At 44.6% G+C, this 19,521-nt stretch overlaps 1 protein-coding gene across 3 annotated transcripts in view; it reads right to left on the bottom strand.

The window, feature by feature from the left end:
* The window catches only part of ZC3H13 (zinc finger CCCH-type containing 13), an 85,681-nt gene that overhangs the window by 37,119 nt on the left and 29,041 nt on the right, over positions 1 to 19,521 (bottom strand). For all 3 annotated transcript variants that reach the window (XM_068267749.1, XM_068267750.1, XM_068267751.1), the window contains exons 7-12: positions 18,193 to 18,344; positions 15,986 to 16,183; positions 12,946 to 13,116; positions 11,188 to 11,495; positions 8,735 to 9,166; positions 4,149 to 4,325 (exon numbers count right to left, since the gene is read on the bottom strand). In XM_068267749.1, the coding sequence (XP_068123850.1) occupies positions 4,149 to 4,325; positions 8,735 to 9,166; positions 11,188 to 11,495; positions 12,946 to 13,116; positions 15,986 to 16,183; positions 18,193 to 18,344 (1,438 nt within the window). The remainder of the gene's footprint in view (positions 1 to 4,148; positions 4,326 to 8,734; positions 9,167 to 11,187; positions 11,496 to 12,945; positions 13,117 to 15,985; positions 16,184 to 18,192; positions 18,345 to 19,521) is intronic.

Below are 19,521 nucleotides of genomic sequence, written 5' to 3'. Positions count from 1 at the left end.
TATATGACCTGACATTCACCACTCTCTGCATGCAATGTATTGGGACTACTGCTGCTGGACATACACTAGGAGCAGAGGAGTGCTGACTTAAAGAAAACCTGTATTGAGAAAAACCTTCCCTGGGGGGGTACTCGCCTCAGGTGGGGGAAGCCTCCGGATCCTATTGAGGCTTCCCCTGTTCTCCTCGGTCCCACGGCGGCGGAGATAAAGCTCCCCGTACAGCGGGGATAAAAATATTTACCTTCCCAGCTCCAGCGCAGTATCCGCTCTCTGCTCAGAGATAGGCAGAAATAGGCGATCGCTGTCGGGCCGGTATACTGCGCAGGCGCAAGTCACCTGCGCAGTGGAGCAGACCCGACGGAGATCGGCTTTTTTGCCTATCTCCGTGCTGAGAGCCGCAACAGCGCCCCTGCTAGAGCCAGGAAAGGTAAATAAATCGGCGCTTGTCGAGGGAGGATTGCCAGACACTTCGGGGGAGCCAGCGCTGGATTGCCTGCAGCTACAGCGGAGGGGGAAGCCTCATTGGGATCCTGAGGCTTCCCCCTAGCGAGGTGAGTACCCCCTAGGGGAACTTTTGTTTTGTTACAGGTTCTCTTTAAAGCTGATTACACAGGCCGGCAACAGAGTGGTGACAACTCCAGAGACTTTGCAAAAACCAGGCTAGTTCAAAAAGCACAGTGATATGAGAGCATACAAGTATTCTGGCTGAACTCAATGTACGTATGGCTTTTTTTTTCCACCTAAATTACTGTAACTGCTGAGATAAGACAGGCTAAATGAGTTATTAAATGCCATTTCACTTTTTGCCATTGATATTTGCCCATACTGAAAGCTGGATATCACAGTGATTAAACAATCACTGACACAAAAGATGTCAGTCTGGCATGAAGTGCAGGGGGCAGAGTGAATGCTGCACCAGGTTCATATTACAGCCCTGTAAACCACTCATTAGCTCTCCCTTCACACTGAATGACCAGCTTCTTGATATGTTAATGAGCCACACTTATCTGAGTATTCAGGACATTCCTGTGAAAGGAAGGAGCTGGGAAGGGGCTTTGTATCTGCTGCACAGATAATTGAGGAGGAGAGCTTCTGTCCACTGCTGGGAGAGATCGGGTGACTCACCAAAAGGAATAGCAATAGAGTCGTACGTTCTATTCTATGGTCGGCTCCAGCAAAGTTCCCCAGGTCTGACTCATTTGTGCTAGGAGCTTCCCCCACCCCTCCTCGCTGCTGATAGGAAGGAGCTGAGGAGGAGGGCGGAGATGTGTCTCTGCACTCAGCGCTGCCTGTCTGATTCAAAACTACGCAGAGGAAAGAGTCTCTTACACTCCGAGGCTAATCAAATCAGCCGGGCGGGAACAGAGACCCAGGTGGGGGCTCCGCCCGGCTAATAGGCTCTGGGGAGAACATTGACTTGTAGCGCATCTGGAATGGTATTCTTCAAAAATACATCTTGCTAGCTAACTTGAGTGTTGGGAAGGGAAGGGAGGGAGGGGGGGGGGGGGGGGGGGGGGCGGGCAGTAAAGGGCTAATCTGGCTATATAAACTGGGGAGAAGGGCTACCTAACACTAAATGGCTCATCTGGCTATATAAACTGGAAAGGGGGGCCTATCTAATACTGGGGGCACATCTGGCTAACTTGGGAAGGGGGGCTGTCAACAAATACTGGTGGTACATTTAGCTTACTAACTTGGGGGCCGGCATTAAGGGGGCCCTACATAATAATGGGGTCAAATCTGCTCCGCACAATTGGTTGGACAAAATTTGGGGCTCATGTGGCTATCTAAACTTGGGTGTGGAGGGGGTGTTATGGGCCCTCAGTATTAGGTAGCCCTAAGGAGCATATTTGGCTACCTGCACTTGTACAGGCATATCTTGGGGGTGGGGTCTTTGAAGTCCTCCCCCTCTACATTGACAATGGGTTAGCCACAGGTGTCGAACTACAGGCCTGGAGGGCCAGATCCATGCCAGTGTTTGGGATGGACTGAGAAAGAGAGGAATGTGTTCTACCTGATGGACCACACCTTTCCTGATTCCGGACCATCAATTCATTTGAGCTGTGTTAAAAATGTGTGAGGATCTCGGCCCTCGAAGGACCGGTTTGACATCCCTAACCGTTAGGCTATGTTCACAGTGGGGCATTGTGGTGCATAGCGTCAGACAATATAATCCCATTGCCAACACAGTGCAATTATATATTGTACTGGCAAGTTCACATCAGCACATTAGAAGTGCAGTGTGATGGGTCCATAAAGCATAACGTGATACATGCAGCATTAACATTGGCAGCAAAGCATACTTCTATGTACTGCATGCTTCACACTACAAGTATAACGTGTTTTTGAGAACATAACGTAACTCCTCACTGTGAACATCTAAATTGATACCGCCATTTGCAGGGAATTTCCTTTTGTCGAAGTTGAATTTTTACCTTTTTCTTTGCTAAAGGTAAACCTGGAACTGTCTCTGTAGATTTGTACCTGTGTAAATATTTTCTATATTTTGGAGGAAAGCGCTTATTACACCTTCCGAGCTGCTTTTGGCATTGAGATTCTGTGAACTCTCTCAATTTTAATCTTGAAATATTCAGTAGCGCCAAGAATTTTGCTGAGCACGAGTGACAAAGTAGGGATTATGGAATCAGAGACAGACTCAAGCAAAATCTTTAATTCTCAAGTTGTTTTTTTTCCCGTTCTCCAAATCATCAATTTGAATCATAATCTGCTCTGCTTCTTTCTGCTGTTCAATATATCTGCTATCTATCTGTTTAGCATTGGGCGTTATGCTCTAGTTGGCTTTCTCTAGCCCACTACACTTGTGACCTCAAGAACTTGTTTAATATCATTCCGCTCACTTTTTAGTGTGGTATTGAAAATCTCGAAATGCTTTGAAAACATGTTTTTTTCTATATTGTTTAGACAGCAAACAGTAAATCTGAGATCCCCTCTCTTCAGTTATCCTCTGCAAGCAAGCTTGTGTTTTTTTTGTTTTTGTTTTTTTTTTAGCAGTTTCACCTCGGATTTACATTAAAGCCAAAATAGCAATATGGGACCAACAGTAAAGATTCATTTTAGATTACTCTGTGATAATTGTTAACCTCTTCAGTTAATTTTCACTTCAGAACCACTTTAACATATTTAGTGCCCTGAGAGAGTCTCAAAAAAGCTGAAGAGTCAAGAGAATGTCCTCATTAGCATACAGCCACTCCCTCTGGGCTGATTTAAAGCGGAACTGTAAATTTGCTTAAAACAAACTGTTTTACTTACCTGGGGCTTCCCCAAGCCCCCAGCAGCCGTCCTGCACGATCCTCCGCTCTCCCGCCGTGGCAAAGTTTGGTTACCGTCAACGTGCGTGCCCCGGGATACGCAATGCTTTCTTCGCGTTACAACCAACAATAGCGTCTTGCGCTAATAGCAGGACGCTTTTGCGGGCTGGAATGCAAAGAAAGCTTTGTGTAGCCTTGGGCGTGCAGGTAACAAAACTTAGCCACGGTGGGAGAATGGAGGATTGTGCAGAACCGGCGCAGAACATAGCAGCTGCTGGGGGCTTGGGGAAGGAAAAAGTTTGTTTTAAGCAAATTTACAGTTCCGCTTTAAACCCGATTAGACAGTGAACCAGAAGTCCAGAAGCTTATGGGTTGCCAGAAACAAATACAGACTCTGCTATGCTCATCCAACAATGATCAGATCAACATCCTCACTTCTGATCAGTAATCACTATCTACCTTTAGCTTAAAAAAAACTGATCAAGACAAAAACTGATGTCCCCATCCCTATTTTTTTAAAGTTGCTACTACTATGGCTGCCATAATGATCTCATATCTTCAATAAGAAGTTTGTTAATGACTATAAAAAAGCCTGCACGAATTACGTCAGGATTCCTGATCTTCAGACTTGTTCTAGTTTAGTGATTCACCTAATGCAGGTCCACGCCGCATGAAAGAGCAATATTGGTAGTGTCCAACACCATGCTGGCGCATAAACCTATGTGAGAGATTGTACCTACCAATGAATAGCAGAGGTATGCTATTTATACAAAGATGGGGGGCTATTTGACCATGAGGATAAAAGAAATGCATATACAAAAAGTAAACATTTAATTATATTCATTAATGCCAGGTGAGATTACATGCTCATATAATTACCTCTGTCTCTCTCACGACGATCTCGATCACCATGTCTGCGGTCAAATGACGAATCTCTTCCTTGCTCCCGGTTTTCGTATCTTTCTCTGTCTGTGAAACTGCTCCGAGAATCCCAGTTTTCATGATAACTGCTGCTGCTATGGCTGTCAACCTGGGAGCTTCTTGTTCCTCTTCCAGCTATTAATTGCAAAGATTAATTGTGACATTTATATACATACAAAAAAAAAAAAAAAAAAAACAACCAACAGGAAAGCATATAATTTCAAAATAGTTTTTTCAGTAAGGGCTCTTTCACATCAGACAACGCGAACAGGAGCCGTTCTCCTGCACGCGTTGTCTGCCTGCGGCGTGTCGTCGGGTATCTGCGGTGCGACGCACTCAGCGGCGGTAGCTGGTAATTAAACCCGACGGAAAACGCCGGCTCGCGGGTGCGTTGGGGGAAAAACTGCGCCCGGGTGCGTCGGAACCGCAACGCATCGAAACGCAGCGTCGAGTGTGAAAGGTAAAATGAAAGTCTATGGACTTTCATCTTACCTTGGTTAACGCAAACGGCTTCCGTTTGCGTTAACGCAGAAAGTCTGCCCTAATGTGAAAGAGCCCTTAGCACATTTACCGGTGCACAAATATTTACTATTTTGTTGTAGAGTCAGAAATGAAGATGGAATAGAAGTTCAATTTACAGACAAAGCATAATAGCCTGAACTGTAGGTCAGTGTGGAGATTAGCACAGAGGAACAGCAATTAGTGAGAGATAGGGGTGAGTAAAGATGTAGCATTCAGGATAGATTTTGATGTCAAGTGTTGTTAGTGGAATTCCAGATAAAAGGTCCGTACACACGCCAGACTGAAGGCAACGACGGGTCCGTCGTCACCTCCCGCTGGGTGGGCGTTCCAGCTGGGCGGGTCGCTCAGAAACAGCCGTATCAGTCTGCAGACAGACTGTACACACGTCGGACTGTTGCTGGAATGCCCACCCAGCGGGAGGTGACGACGGACCCGTCGTTGCCTCCAGTCCGGCGTGTTTATGGACCTAAAGGCAAAAATTATAACAGAATGTACTAGGACAATGATCTGCAAACTTGGCTCTTCAGCTGTTAAGGAACTACAAGTCCCACAATACATTGCGGGAGTCTGACAGCCAGTCATGATTCATAAAGGCAAATACATTGTGGGACTTGTAGTTCCTTAACAGCTGGAGAGCCAAGTTTGCAGATCACTGTACTAGGAGGTCTCTGGATAAAGGGAAGGGAATATTATTGAAGTGTAGAAACATTGCAGGGCCTTAAAATGTTCTGAATGCAAGGGAAAAATAAAATCATGAAATGTGGCACCTAAGTATTGTGCATCTGGGGTGGAGAAAATAAACAGCTACTAGCAGTTAGTGAAACTTTACGACTGCTGAGGAAAAAAGCAATGCCTTTATGTCAGATTAATAACATTACAGTGATTTTTGGCCAACATTATTACGTTATACAGGGTGGTGCATGAAAAAAACCCATCCTGTCTGCCTGCCACGTGCGCTAGTACACAATCTGATGCCAGCTGGCCTGTCCTCGTGCCCCATCACTGTGTGTGCGCCGTATGGGTAATGCTCGCATATGGCAGCACACGCAGGCAACACAGGCAATACATCCATTAAGCACAAAGTGACAGATGCACGGGGATGGGCAGCATCTGTCTGTAAACTGGCGCGAGGGGCACAGACCATTTTTTCATGCACCACTCAGTAGCTTGCTTATATGCCGCAAGGATCCTAAGAAAGTCTGTGATATTAAAATGGCAAGGTTTTTTTTACAGTACCTGGAAACTCATAGCAGGCTCCACATTAAAATGGAAATTGACTTTTAATAAATTAGAAAAGGTCATGTGGAGGACTAATAGCCATTTTGAAACAATTTTCAAGCAAAAGTAGCTTTTCACTGTAAACCAGATCGGGAGTAGTTTTTAAATTGAGGGAGAGGAAAATATTAGTTTAGTTTTTAGCCAGGTTGACTCAAGAATGTCATCCATGATGAGATGGTTAACAAGCATAGTAAAGAATTTAACAAGGAGAGAGGGATGGACAGATACATCTGGGCATCTTATGCTGGGAATACACGGTGCGTTTTTGCAGCACGATTCTGTCGCCTGATCGATTCCCCGCTCGATTCCGCGGGCAATCCTCTTATATCCCGCTCATTTTCCTTATTTTCCTGTGCGCCCCCCATGCGGAATCGAGCGCGGAAACGATTGAGCGGGATATTGGTATCGGAGGTGTCAGAGATTATCAATCGAGCCATCTAAATGGCTCAATCGAGCGGCAAAACGTACTGTGTATTCCCAGCATTACACACCAATGATATTGTACACTAAAAGTGAAAATGCTGAGCGTAGAGAATGCAGATCTAGCACAAGTCTTTGGGAATAGAGGCAGAGAAGGAACCATAAGGAGAAGTCACTACCAAAGAAAAATTAAAATGAGTAGCTGGATAAATAATTGGGGAGCAGTTTGTTACCCAGTTATCCTACGTGCTTTTGTCTCAGTGTGAGTATGCAAAAATTACAAATTGCCCCAGTTCCATTCTTGGTAGCTACCATTACATGGGTATGTTCTATCCAGTTTATTTAAAAAGCTCTTAAAGGGGAACTGAAGTAAGAGGTATACGGAGGCTGCCATATTTATTTCCTTTTAATCAATACCAGTTGCCTGGCAGCCCTGCTGGTCTATTTCTCTGCAGTAGTATCTGAATAACACCAGAAACAAGCATGCAGCTAGTCTTGTCAGATCTGACTTTAAAGTCTGAAACACCTGATCTGCTGCATGCTTGTTCAGGGGCTATGGCTAATAGTATTAGAGGAAGAGGATCAGCAGGGCTGCCAGGCAACCGGTATTGCTTAAAAGGAAATAAACATGGCAGCCTCCATATACCTCTCTCTTCAGCTCCCCTTTAAGTGATGATAATTCTCCCTCCTCTGCTGACAGTCACTCAATCCTGCTCATAGAAGGGTGTAAGTAAGGGCTCTTTTCCACTAGAAAACAGGATTGCAAGCTGCGATCCGCTTTTTGAAGTGGATTGCAGCTAGTGGAAAAGGGTCCTAACCCAGTACTTCATTGAAAATGAACACAACTTCTGCTGTAAGGTAACAACTCCAGTTATATTAAATTCTGAAGTGAAACTGACCTTAAGGGGCCCATACACTTACACGATTTCCCACCGATATACAGCAGATTCGATCACTGTGATCGAATCAGCTGTGAAATCATTGCGCAAACGCTGACCGAACGATTCCTGTCGATCTGTCCACACGGAAGATTTCGCTCGATCACCGGTGGGTCACGAGTGCGTCGATAGCGACGTTCGAATGTCCAACGACAGGAGGTTTAAAAAGTAGAGCGCCCTCCACTGTTTAAACTTCCCCCGACAGGAAGTAAAGTGAAGCTGGAGCCCAGAGCGGAGAAGAGACAGCGGAGACCGGGGGACTCGCGCCGGCCGGATGAGGTAATGTATGCTGGGGCGGCGCCGGGCTCCACAGATTGAGAATCGGTTTCATAGTGAAATACATTCAAAATCTGTTTGCAGTGTAGGCAGCCAATAGATCCCTATTCGATCACAGAGGGATTTATCTGCTGGTCAATCTGGTGGCAATCGACCAGTGTATGGCAGCCTTTAGATGTGAAATAGTAGTCAGATGTGCAAAGACAATCCAACTGCATAACAGTACTTTTCACAAACAGGTACAGAAAAAAAGCTTCCAGACTTATAGCCACAATGGCTGTGGTATATTGGGGAAACAACCTAGGTCTACTGATATATAGTTATACATGGCAATGTAGTGGATAGCACTCTCACCTTGCAGCACTGGGGACCTTGAAATATGCGCCATGACAGCATCTGCAGGGATTTTATATGTGCTCTCTATGCTGGGTGGGTTTTCCTCTCAGATCCCCCAAAAATATAGACTACATCAGGAACTTATCACAGTAAGCTCCTTTGAGAGACAGTTCGTGACAGAAACTGTCCAACGAATTTGATCACAAGCAACAAAATACAAGCAAATGATTAAAGCGGATCCGAGATGAAAAACTAACTAGAACAAGTAACTTGTCTATATATCTTATCTAAAGTTTATATAGTTTACACAGCATACCTTGCTGCAAAAAGCTTCAAAAGTTTGATTATTTATTCCTGTTATACAATGAGGGCAGCCATGTTCTGTTTGTCACATTGTCACAGGCTGAGGGCTGGAGATGCTATCAGCTTGCCTGTGTGTAAATTCAGTCCCCTCGCCTCCTCCCTCCTCCCCTCTGCCTCTGAAATCAATGGCTAGTAACCCCCTTCTGCCCAGACTGAGTTCCCATAAGCCCTCGCTAGTGTCAAGGCACAAAAGGAGCTGTGGGCGAGGCTTGTTTAGTTAATAGGGAATTTAAGTATTAAAACAAAACAAAAAAAGTATTTGGCTTGAGAAATGCTCTACAAACTATATGAAAGGAACACAATTATGCAATGAGTAAAAGTAAAAAATCTCGGATCCACTTTAATGTTCCTGAAAAACCAAATGAATGTTCTATAGAAGTAGGTATGATCAGGGTAATGAAAAAAGCGTACCTTTTTCTGGAGGTTCAGGGGCACGTACCCTTGACCGGCCATTGCGATCGTTTCTGGCTTCATTTCTGTTGTCATTTCTTGTTTCTGATCGGGAAGCATCTTCTCTTCCATGGCTTCTTCTGTAGCTGCGATCTTCATACTGGTCATCCTTTCGGTGTGATTCACGGCTATCCCTTTCTCTGTACTCATGTGCATCTCGAGAAGAACGGGAGTCTTTTTGTTCTCTGCTTTCTTTACCATCTCTGTATTCCCTGGCATCTCTAGTCTCGCGTCCTTCTCTGGTGTCCCTAGCTTCCCTTCGATCTCGGTTTTCCCTTCGCTCACGACCTTCTCGAGATTCTCTGTCATCTCTGTGATCTCTTGATCCGCTTGGTTCTCGATCATGATCTCTGTCATCTCGCTCTTTATCTTTCTCCTTTCTTCCTCTGCTGTCTAAAACAAAATAAATGGCATACGTTTTTGTAGTATAGGGAAGAGTTAAAAAGCCCTAACTCATTTTTCACAATTCCTCATTTTCTGTCCCTGGCACTTCCAGTTTTCAAATGAAAGTCAAAGAGGGGAGGCTTACGTTTTGTATAGAGTTTGGAGTGATGACCATAGTCACAGTATCGTTGATATTTTTTACCTATATTATACTATAAAGCACCTATACAATACAGTGAGAATGCAAAAGTTTGGGCAACCTTGCTCGTCATGATTTTCCTAAATATATCGTTGGTTGTTATGATAAAAAAAATGTCAGTTAAATATATCATATAGGAGAAACATACAGTGATATTTGAGAAGTGAAATGAAGTTTATTGGAGTTACAGAAAGTGTGCAATAATTATTTAAACATAATTAGGCAGGTACATACATTTGGGCACCACAAAAAAAATAAAATAAAAAAAAAAATGAAATCAATATTTAGTAGATCCTCCTTTTGCAGAAATTACAGCCTCTAAACGCTTCCTGTAGGTTCCAATGAGAGACTGGATTCTGGTTGAAGGTATTTTGGACCATTACTCTCTACAAAACATCTCTAGTTCATTCAGGTTTGATGGCTTCCGAGCATGGACAGCTCTCTTTAACACCAAACATTTTCAATTATATTCAGGTGTCGGGACGGAGATGGCCATTCCAGAATGTTGTACTTGTTCCTTTGCATGAATGCCTTAGTGGATTTTGAGCAGCGTTTAGGGTCGTTTTCTTGGTAAAAGATCCAGCACCGGCGCAGCTTCTGCTTTGTCACTGATTCCTGGACATTGGTATCTAAAATCTGCTGATACTGAGTGGAATCCATACGCACCTCAACTTTGACAAGATTCCCAGTCCCTGCACTGGCCACACAGCCCCACAGCGTGATAGAACCACCACCATATTATACTGTAGGTAGCAGGCGTTTTTCTTGGAATGCTGCAATTTTCCTCCATGCATAACGCCCCTTGTTATGCCCAAATAACTCAATTTTAGTTTCATCAGTCCCCAAACTTTCGCATCCCACTGTATATACCCAGCTGCCTACTTTCGGCTACACTTTAGTTAAACTTCCACTGTGTAAAAGTCGCACCTCAAACACTAAGCTAACCTCTCTGTACCCTATCCTCTCACAATAACCCTCCTACCAATAGGCCCAGCACAAATCTTCCTACTGCTATGCCTATCACTAACCTTCCTCCTAGTACGCATAAATCACATACAAGTTCTACTAGACAGTAGCTGAACTCCGTTAGACCATCGCTGGCACCAAATGTGTGTTCGCTACAGTAGCTCAACCCTTGAGTGCCGAACTCAAATGGAAGCAGGAAATAAATATCAGGCCCCGGGACCTCCTGCAATGCAGAAAACGTCAACCAACTAGCATGCGCTTGCTAAAGGGAGTGTGAGTTTAGAGTGGTTAAAGTTAGACTCGGGGAGGTTTCGTTAATCCGTGGGGGATGGGCATTGTGGAGGGAGTAAAGGTTAGCCATTAGGAGTGGGGGGGGGGGGGGGTGGAGAAGAGCTGTTGTGGTTAAGGTTAGGTGTGTGTGTGCGTGTGTGTGTTGTCAAGGTTAGCAGTGTGCGTGCAGAGGGGGAGCTGGTTAAGTTCCAGCATCAGTAGAGGGAGGGTTCAGTGTGGGCATAGGGTTATGTTTAGCTGTAGTAAAATATCAGTATTTATTACTGATATTTTAGTATCGTCATTTGCACTGTAACTGTAGAATATCTGTAAATTTACAATTGTTCTACGATTGGCTTTTCTTGGTGCCCTGAGTATTTCCAAGTGCCCTTTTTTCATGTACACACAAACAAGCACTCTAGTGCCCAATAGCTATACATTTACAGAGAGACATGGCGAGTCCTAGGGTGTCGCCAAGACATGACAATACTTGTCACACCAAACTTAACTGCTTTGGAATGGAGGGTTATAAAGCCAATCAGACTCTCCAGCAGTTAGGTTAATGCTCAATTTATGCTTTCCATAAGGAACATACCATCTCTCCTGTCATGTCGACGGTCCTGGGAAGCAGAAGTTCTCTCCCTCTCATTTCTCCCCTTTTCTCTGGCTGGGGACTGATGCTTGGACTGACTCCGCCTTCTCTGAGGAGATGACGTATGTGTAGCATAAGGAGAAGAGGAGCGCCTGCCAGCAGGTGAGGAGGTCCTCTGATAGTGAGGAGATGGAGATCGCCTGCGACGAGGGGAAGGAGAATGTCTCTGTACAGAAGATCCAGATTGTGATGAAGGAGAGTGATGTCTTGAGGACATGGGAGAATGATGACGGGCAGCAGGAGAAACAGACCTGAAAATAATAAATTCAAGCATTTATCAAACATGCCCAGCAATATGAGAGATATTCAGTATATTAACACTCACTTCTGAGCAAGCTAATAAAATCAACAAAATATTTCTATAAAGATCCTGTGGAAAATGCTACACAAACCCAATATACCTAAAACCAAATACAGGTAGCCCCCGACTTACGAACGACTCGCCGATACGGCATGGATTCTGTGTTACCATGGGAACTTGGGCAGCATATGTATAAGAACACAATCTCTGGGCAACTTTTCCAGGAACAAAGATGGCAATGGAGAACTGGGTCACATGACTGCTCTAAGTTATATGGAGGGGACAGACCATCCCATCATGCCCCATACCTTGAGAAAGGCCGTGATTGGCCGAAACATGTCATTAGGCAGAGCTACGGACGCCGAGCTCTCCCAGCAAATGGTCCCTTGCTGATCCCCGCTGCTGGTATACGTGTGGGTAGGTCACGGGACATACACATCTGAAAGCGGGGATCCCCTCACTTAAATTCAGCTAGCCAGGAGGCACACCAAGTTGTGAGTACGCTAGCTGGACGTTTGTGATGGCTTTCGGAGTTGAGGTGGGCGGAAGATTAGGGGCACTTAGCCCGACCAAGCACTCATAGCCAACCTCTATGCTTTGATTGTTTGCATAGTGCAGCCTTATCTTTGCACTGATGAACTGTCTGCAAGTTAAACACTGAAGTGTGAGGAAAAGAATCTGCTTGACACCTGCTGTCCTGTAATCTTGGACACTTTCAATTAACCCATTCTGTGCTTTAAACACTCTGCTAACTAACTGCAAGCCTTCTCTGCTGCTCTGCTTGAACTGTTTGCTCAGGATTACAATTTAGGATATATGACATATTAGGTATTATTGAACTGGCCCGCTAAAGGGTTGTAGGTTTAGTTTACTGTGGCCACCAGCAGAAGTATAATCAAGTCTGGCATTTAGTGCAACTGCAGCTGCCTCTTTTCCACCATTTGGTTGTTTGCTTTCCTGGTTGTATGTGAGTGAGGGTGTGATTCAACCTGTTTTGATGTATGGTGTGAGAGTCCGTGTAGCCGTATGGAGATGTTTTTAAAACGATTTTAATCATTGGTGACCTTCTGTCACGTTATTTACTGTCAAAGTTTTTGCATTTTTGGAAATTGAGGTCTTTTTGCCTTCTTTCTATCCAACGTTTATATTTACCATGGGAACAAGTCAAACAGAAAATCGATTTTAAAAGAATGTAAAGAAAAAAATGGCTTTTAAACTAGTATAAGTAGTTACAGAAGGGCAGAGGTGACAGAGGGAGACACAGAGAAGGTACAGGGGACAGAGATGGCACAATGTTCCGTCTTAAGGAACATTCAGGTTAAGAACGAACCAACAGTCCCTATCTCATTCATTAACTGGGGACTACCTGTATACCTAAAACAAACAAAAAGAAGTCTTACCTGCGAGGAGGGGAGATGGCATGCTTGTGAGATTTGACCGGTGTAGGTGATGAAGTATGACGTCTTCGGGATGTAGGCGGTGAATAATCTCTTGAGTGGGAAGAGTTACTGGCAGAGCGCTCAGCAGGACTTGGAGACCGCTTCTGCCTATGTGAGCCTTCAGAAGTATCCCTAGTAAACAAAAAGAAAAGGTGTCATTATCTGAGGTTATCAACGCTTGCTCCACTTAAAAGCATACCTCGGCCCTAATTTAATTTCAAAATCATGCCGTTTGTGTGTGTGGAACAGCGCATAGGTTTATCACACGTCCCGGTGTCTTCCACCGTTATGTGGCTTGGCGTATCCGCTATTTCCTCGTCAGCGCCCTGTGAAACGGCATACTGCACTACGCAAGCGCAGTATGCCCTATCGGGCTGCCTGTGCCGGCGCTCTCCGGTGGAGCGCACATGGCTGTGGAGTCGAAGTAATTGTGGGTACCTGGAGTCGGTGGTTTCATAAACTGAGGAGTCAGATGATTCTTGACTCCACAGCCGTGGGAGTGCGAGCAAGCTGGGTACGTCCACGGGCTGTTGTGCGTGTACAGTATACTGGCCCCCGGCGAAACCCATCACAGGCAGCCCAATAGGACATACTGCACATGCGCAGCATGTCAGGTCAAAGGGTCAGGAAATCTACAACAGGAGGCATATTGGACTAACGGTAGGAGTCGTTGGGCCACGGTAGGAGTACCAGTTGAATGGCAGCCTTGCTGACCTATTTGGCTGCAGTAGTGTCTCAATAACACCAGAAACAAGCATGCAGCTAATCTTGTCAGATCTGATAATGTCAGAAACACCTGATCTGCTGCATGCTTGTTCAGGGTCTATGAATAAAAGTATTAGAGGCAGAGGATCAGCAGGATAGCTAAGCAACTGGTATTGCTTAAAAAGAAATAGATATGTCAGCCGCCATATTTCTAGGCAGCCATTGCCCTTCTGCCCTAGTTAATGGTCAGTACATGGTCCACTTTAGGGAGACCTATAGTCATCAGTCAATGGCTGTAAAAACCAAAAGCTTATTCATAAATGTAGTCAAACTGTGGCTGGACAAATAACATAACTCAGGTAAACCGAGACTAATTAAAAACAGCTAGTGCCTAACGTTTTGAGATTTCAGTCGGGTGTGAAAAATTCCTATGGGCTCCTGAATTCATTATGAATTTCTCCAACCCAGGCTTAAATGTACAGAGATTGCGCCAGCCCCTGGAGAAGAAATGTCATTCATGTGCAATGTTGTGGCCAGAATAGAGCTCTGTTAACACTGAAGGACGTGAGTACTACAGACAGCTAATGGCAGTCCCAGAAAAGGGGCCGTCACTGACTCCTCGCTTTATGGCCTGTAAACTAAAAGGAATGGTGCAGTTTTTCAGATCGCTTATTTCTTACAAGCAAAAAAGAAAAGAAAAAAACAGCTTTCAATAACAGTCCACACTTGAAATCTGCCCATCGTGATAAATTTTGGGAGAATTCAAAGGAACTAAATTAAATTGCTTTTACTGGCAATACTTCTAAGACGGAAAATGCAAGCGGTAATGTCTCTGACGAAGACAGTCCAGTAGAAGAACCACACACCAAGGGGTGTGGATGCGGGTGCCAGACTCCTCAATATATGTCAGACCTGCAAGGCCGACGATCGTTTCATGGCCACTTAGGGTCCCCTTTGTCAAGGCAGAAAGCAGAAAGCCAGACACCAACACAGTGCAACATGCAATAATTAATAGCAATCCACATAACCACAGTCCCACCCCAAGGGCAGGAAATCAATCAAAAAAATGTTATTCCAATGATGTAACAATTGCCCCCCCCCCCCCCCCCCCCTTCGCGCTGTGCCCCTATTGGCCAGCAACAAATGATGACTATCCCTGCCGCGACATGCCCCCCCCCCCTTTGCTCTCAGCGTCCGGCCAACAGTGAGCTGAATGAGTCTGTGACCACTGCTCACTGACAGCTGATTCTTGGGCTTGTGACGTGACAGCGATTCAGGTTTTATCTTTCCCACACTTTGGCATACTATGAACAAAAGATCTCGTTTCCTCTGACTTGGAGCTCCAAACCTGCCTCTTCCCACCATCTACAAACCAATCACAGCATCTTACTGGTAGCCAAGGTGCCCTCACTGCTCTGTAGATGAAAGGAAGCCTGTTACCTGCACTTATGCAGCTTTCAGCTTACCAACATTTAAAATGTTAATGAGGAATACTAAAACCACCAAGAGTTTCCTAGACTATTCAACAATTTTAACAGACATAACATTTTATATACAGTATCTAAGGATAATATATTTAAAAATCAAGACCATGTGAATCCTTTTTTTGATTGAACACTGATGATGAAAACCTTTTCTTTCAATGATCCAGTGCAGTGGAGCAAGATCTAATTTACAGGGAACCAAAAGTGAGAGGAATAAAGAGGCTGACATTTTTCTTCTTAAACAATGCAAGTTGCCCGACTTCTGTGCTGATGCTCTGCCTCCAGTTTAAGTCATTGGCCCAGAATGACCATGCAGATCAAACGTATTGACTCCAAAAGCTTTGCACGACAGTCCAGCAAAAGGCATTGTCTATAAGGGAATAAAGATGGCAGCCTCCGCATTCCTCTCACTTCAGGTTCCCTATAAAGTAGCTGACTAGGGAAAATACTCTATATCAGCAAGATATGGATCATTGCTCGTCTACCACACCAGCTGGTGCCTTATAACCTCTCACCCCAACACCTAATGTCTGTACCTTACGTGTTGTAAATTTTAGATACACATTAAAAAGTGCTTCGAACTGCAGTGTATGTCTATAAGGGTGAAATATGGTAAAGGTCTAACATCACTGCTATGAACAAACTTCATTCCCTTTCTCAGAATATTCACCTTTACTGGAAGCTTGATTAACTTTTCAAGGGACATCCTATGCGATTGTAAAACGTGTGTGTGCGTGCGTGCGTGCGTGCGTCTCTTATGAAAGAATCAGTGCATGCCTAAAAGATCAATAACTACTGCATCTAATTCCAACCTCTGTCTGTCTTTTTTATCTCTGTGCTTCTCAATATCTCGCCCTCTTTCTTTAACTTCCTTGACTCGCTCTTCAACACGCTCCTTTGTCTTGTGCTTATCTTTGTGCTTCTTTGAAATAGGAATTTCTTCTTGAGGGGGTGGAGGAGGACTTGGAGTACGAGGTCCTTTCTTCTTACTCTGCGCTCCTTTGGAATGTCTAAAATGATAATCAAATCTTAAAAAGTGTTTTCCATAATACAACAACCTGTACAATCAGCTCCAAGCCTTCATATATCACCCTGAAGGAAATCCAAGCATTTATGAAGTTTCTAAATAACCTAATAGAAGTGCAGAATGTTAATATGCAGAAGACCCTAAGTAAAGGTTCCTTAGCATATAGGATACTGGCAACGCCCCCTCCACACAAACTGTATGATTCCACCATGACACTAATTAAAAAACCACACTTGGTAACCTGTATAAGACAATCTCGAAACACAACATTGATAAATGTAATAATGGGACACTGCAGTGGTTCGCCTTCTCCCTACCTGGTGCACAAAGGCTGTGTAGTAATACAACCTTACCACCTCAAGAGCATTGGCTATTCTCCCCAGTAAGGCTCTACTGAGCCTTGTTGAGTAACAATGTTTGGCTGGACTTCCCCGTTTCCACCATGCCACCACTGATGTTGGCCAAATACCTCCTAGACCATGCTGACATTATAGTCTGCCTTCTACGTAACCAATTAGGCCAGGCTGACATTATAGTCTGCCTTCTACGTAACCAATTAGGCCAGGAAGTGAACACTGTGGAAGAAAGAGGGAGACAGTAGTCAGGACCCTGCAGTGGATCAACTTCTCCCTGTCTGTCAATAAGGCTATGTAGTAATACAGCAAAGTCCCCGTTATCTGGAACTCCGGTAACCAGAAGTCTCAACTATCCGGCATGCCTGAGGTATAACAGGGACTGATATTTGGGGGGGTTTGGAGGAATTAAAATACTTACAGAGCCTCCAACGTCTTGTAGTCACCCTGCAGAACCTAGCTGCTATCCGGCGCTGTGCATGTATGGCGTGTCACCTGACGCAGGTCAGACGACACAGCGGCTTACATGTATGGAGGATGCCGGAAAGTCACCAGGAGCCCGTTAGGAGCTGCAGGGAGACTACAAGACATCGCTGGAGGCTCAGTGAGTATTTATGGGGGAAGGTTTCTGCTTTTGCAGCTCAAGCAACTGACAAGCATGTGTATATGTCATCAGACAATCCCTGCCAGTGCCGCACACCAGGGACTCTGCTGTACAACCTTACTACCTCCGCAGCACTGGCTATTCTCCCTAGCAAGGCTCTATTGAGCCTTGGGGAGTACCAATGTTTGGCTGCACTTCCCTGGTTCCACCATGCCACGTTTGATGTAGGCCAAACACCTCATAGACCCTGTTGACATTATTGCCTGCCTTCTACATTAACAATTAGGCCAAACAGCGAACACTGCGGAAGAAAGAGGGAGATAGCCCTTTAGTAGCCAAGTTATGTTGGGACTAGCCAGTACTCAGAGTGCCGTTTGTGAAAGCAGCCAGTGCTGGGGTGGAAGAAAGACTGTAGTTCTACAGCCAAAACAGTGATCCACTACAGGGTTACATTTTAGCCCACCTTACGATATCAAAGTTTGCTTCCTCCACCCCAACAGGCACCGCTGAGTCCCTCCATTCTGCTATCAGTCTCGGTAATCGGGCTCAGTCATGCCAGTCGGCTCTTCTGCACATTCGTAAACCCTCCGCGCATGCGCAAAAGAGCTTGACTAGCGTGGCTGAGCCAGATACCGGGACCGATAGCAGGAGAACGGAGGCACTCAGGAGGACGGTGAGGGACTCAGCTGTGCTTATGGGGCTGGAGGAAGACCTGGGTAAGTGTAAAATAAAATCTTTCACTTAGCCCATCAGAGATTTACTTTAAGGTATTTCTCAGCTTGATTTTTTTTACCCATTATTTTCTTAGAAGTATTAAAAGGAGCAGAACTGAGGCCCCTCAAGCTGAAAGCAGCAATAAGCTTTTGTATCCCCGTTCCCCATGTTCAAGGTGTTGCTAACAGCAATCATGAAGTCACTTGCAGCAGCGCTAAGATTTTACACTAATGCAGCACAGGATATACACAACAGGCTGAAAAGGCATGGTTCTTATATAAGAACTCTATGGTACATAAATAAAGGAAACCTTGCACCAACCTTGATGTTATATCAGGAGGAGGTGGAGATGCTCCTGCATTCTTCTTTTCTTTCTTGCCAGAAGGGTTACTAGACTTGGGACTAGACTTTCGTTTTGGGGACTTGCTACACTTGCTTGGTGAAGGAGACATTTTAGCTAGCTCAGGTGAGATCTACAAGAAAAAAATGCAAAAAATTCAAAAAAAAAAAAAAAAATTCAAAAGGGAAGCAACAGCCAGCAACAAAAGCAAAATGAGCACAATTAAGCCAACATTTATAGCACAACACTGCTTAGAACATATACATTTAAAACAGTTGATTTTTTATTCATGTGACAGGGACATTAAAAATCACCTGAAGTGAGGGATATGGAGGCTGCCATATTTATTTTTATTTAAACAATACCAGTTGCCTGGCTGTCCTGTTGATCTCTCTAGCCGCAGTTGTGTCTGAATCACACCCCTGAAACAAACATATCGCTAATCCAGTCAGACACATCTGACCTGCATGCTTGTTCAGGGTCTATGGCTAAACGTATTAGAGGAAGATGATGAACCCAGGTAAATAGTATTAAAAGGAAATGTGTATGACAGCTTCCATATGCCTCTCAGTTCAGGTATACTGGTGCTGTAGACATTTGGAAGTGGAAGACCGGATGTGCCGACAGGAGGGTTATGGACTCAATCTCTGTATTTTGCTTTAAATGGAAATAAATATGGCAGCCTCCATATCGCTCTCAGTTTATACCGCCCCATTCTAGTGATCCAGTTCCAAGGGGGCAGTGACAGCTACTGTAACAGTGAGGGAAAGCATCTGAGCCAGTGCTGGTCGTAATGGAAAAATCTACGCTTACGGATCATTACGCGGAATTTTACGCTATTACGCATTACGCAATTACGGTTACGGCGTAGGAAATTATCTACGGTACATCACTGTAATTACGCGTAAACTTACGCAATTACGCGTAAGGATACCGTAATGAAGGCGCTTACACTACAATGTTACGCGTAGTGCCGTAATACCCATTAATGCGTATTTTTTTACGCATGCGGACGATATGTACGCAATAGCCGTCAATGTGACAGTTATTGCGTACATATCATTCGTATGCGTCAAAACGTACGCTTATACTGAAGGGCGGGAGAAGATACTATTGGTTGCTTAGGATGTTGACTGATTTGCTACTCTTAGAAAATGGGAGATTTTACGTTAGTAATTACGCGTAAAATTACGCGTAAGTGTTCGTAAAATTACGCATGCCTAGCAATTACGGTAGACAGTGTAATTACGATACCACTTACGGTCTTACGCGTAAATAATTACGCGTAAGACCGTAAGTTACGCGTAACG

This window comes from Hyperolius riggenbachi, chromosome 2 (assembly GCF_040937935.1).
Source record: "Hyperolius riggenbachi isolate aHypRig1 chromosome 2, aHypRig1.pri, whole genome shotgun sequence".
Classification (NCBI taxonomy): Eukaryota; Metazoa; Chordata; class Amphibia; order Anura; family Hyperoliidae; genus Hyperolius; species Hyperolius riggenbachi.
This window is presented reverse-complemented; position numbering and strand designations above follow the sequence as displayed.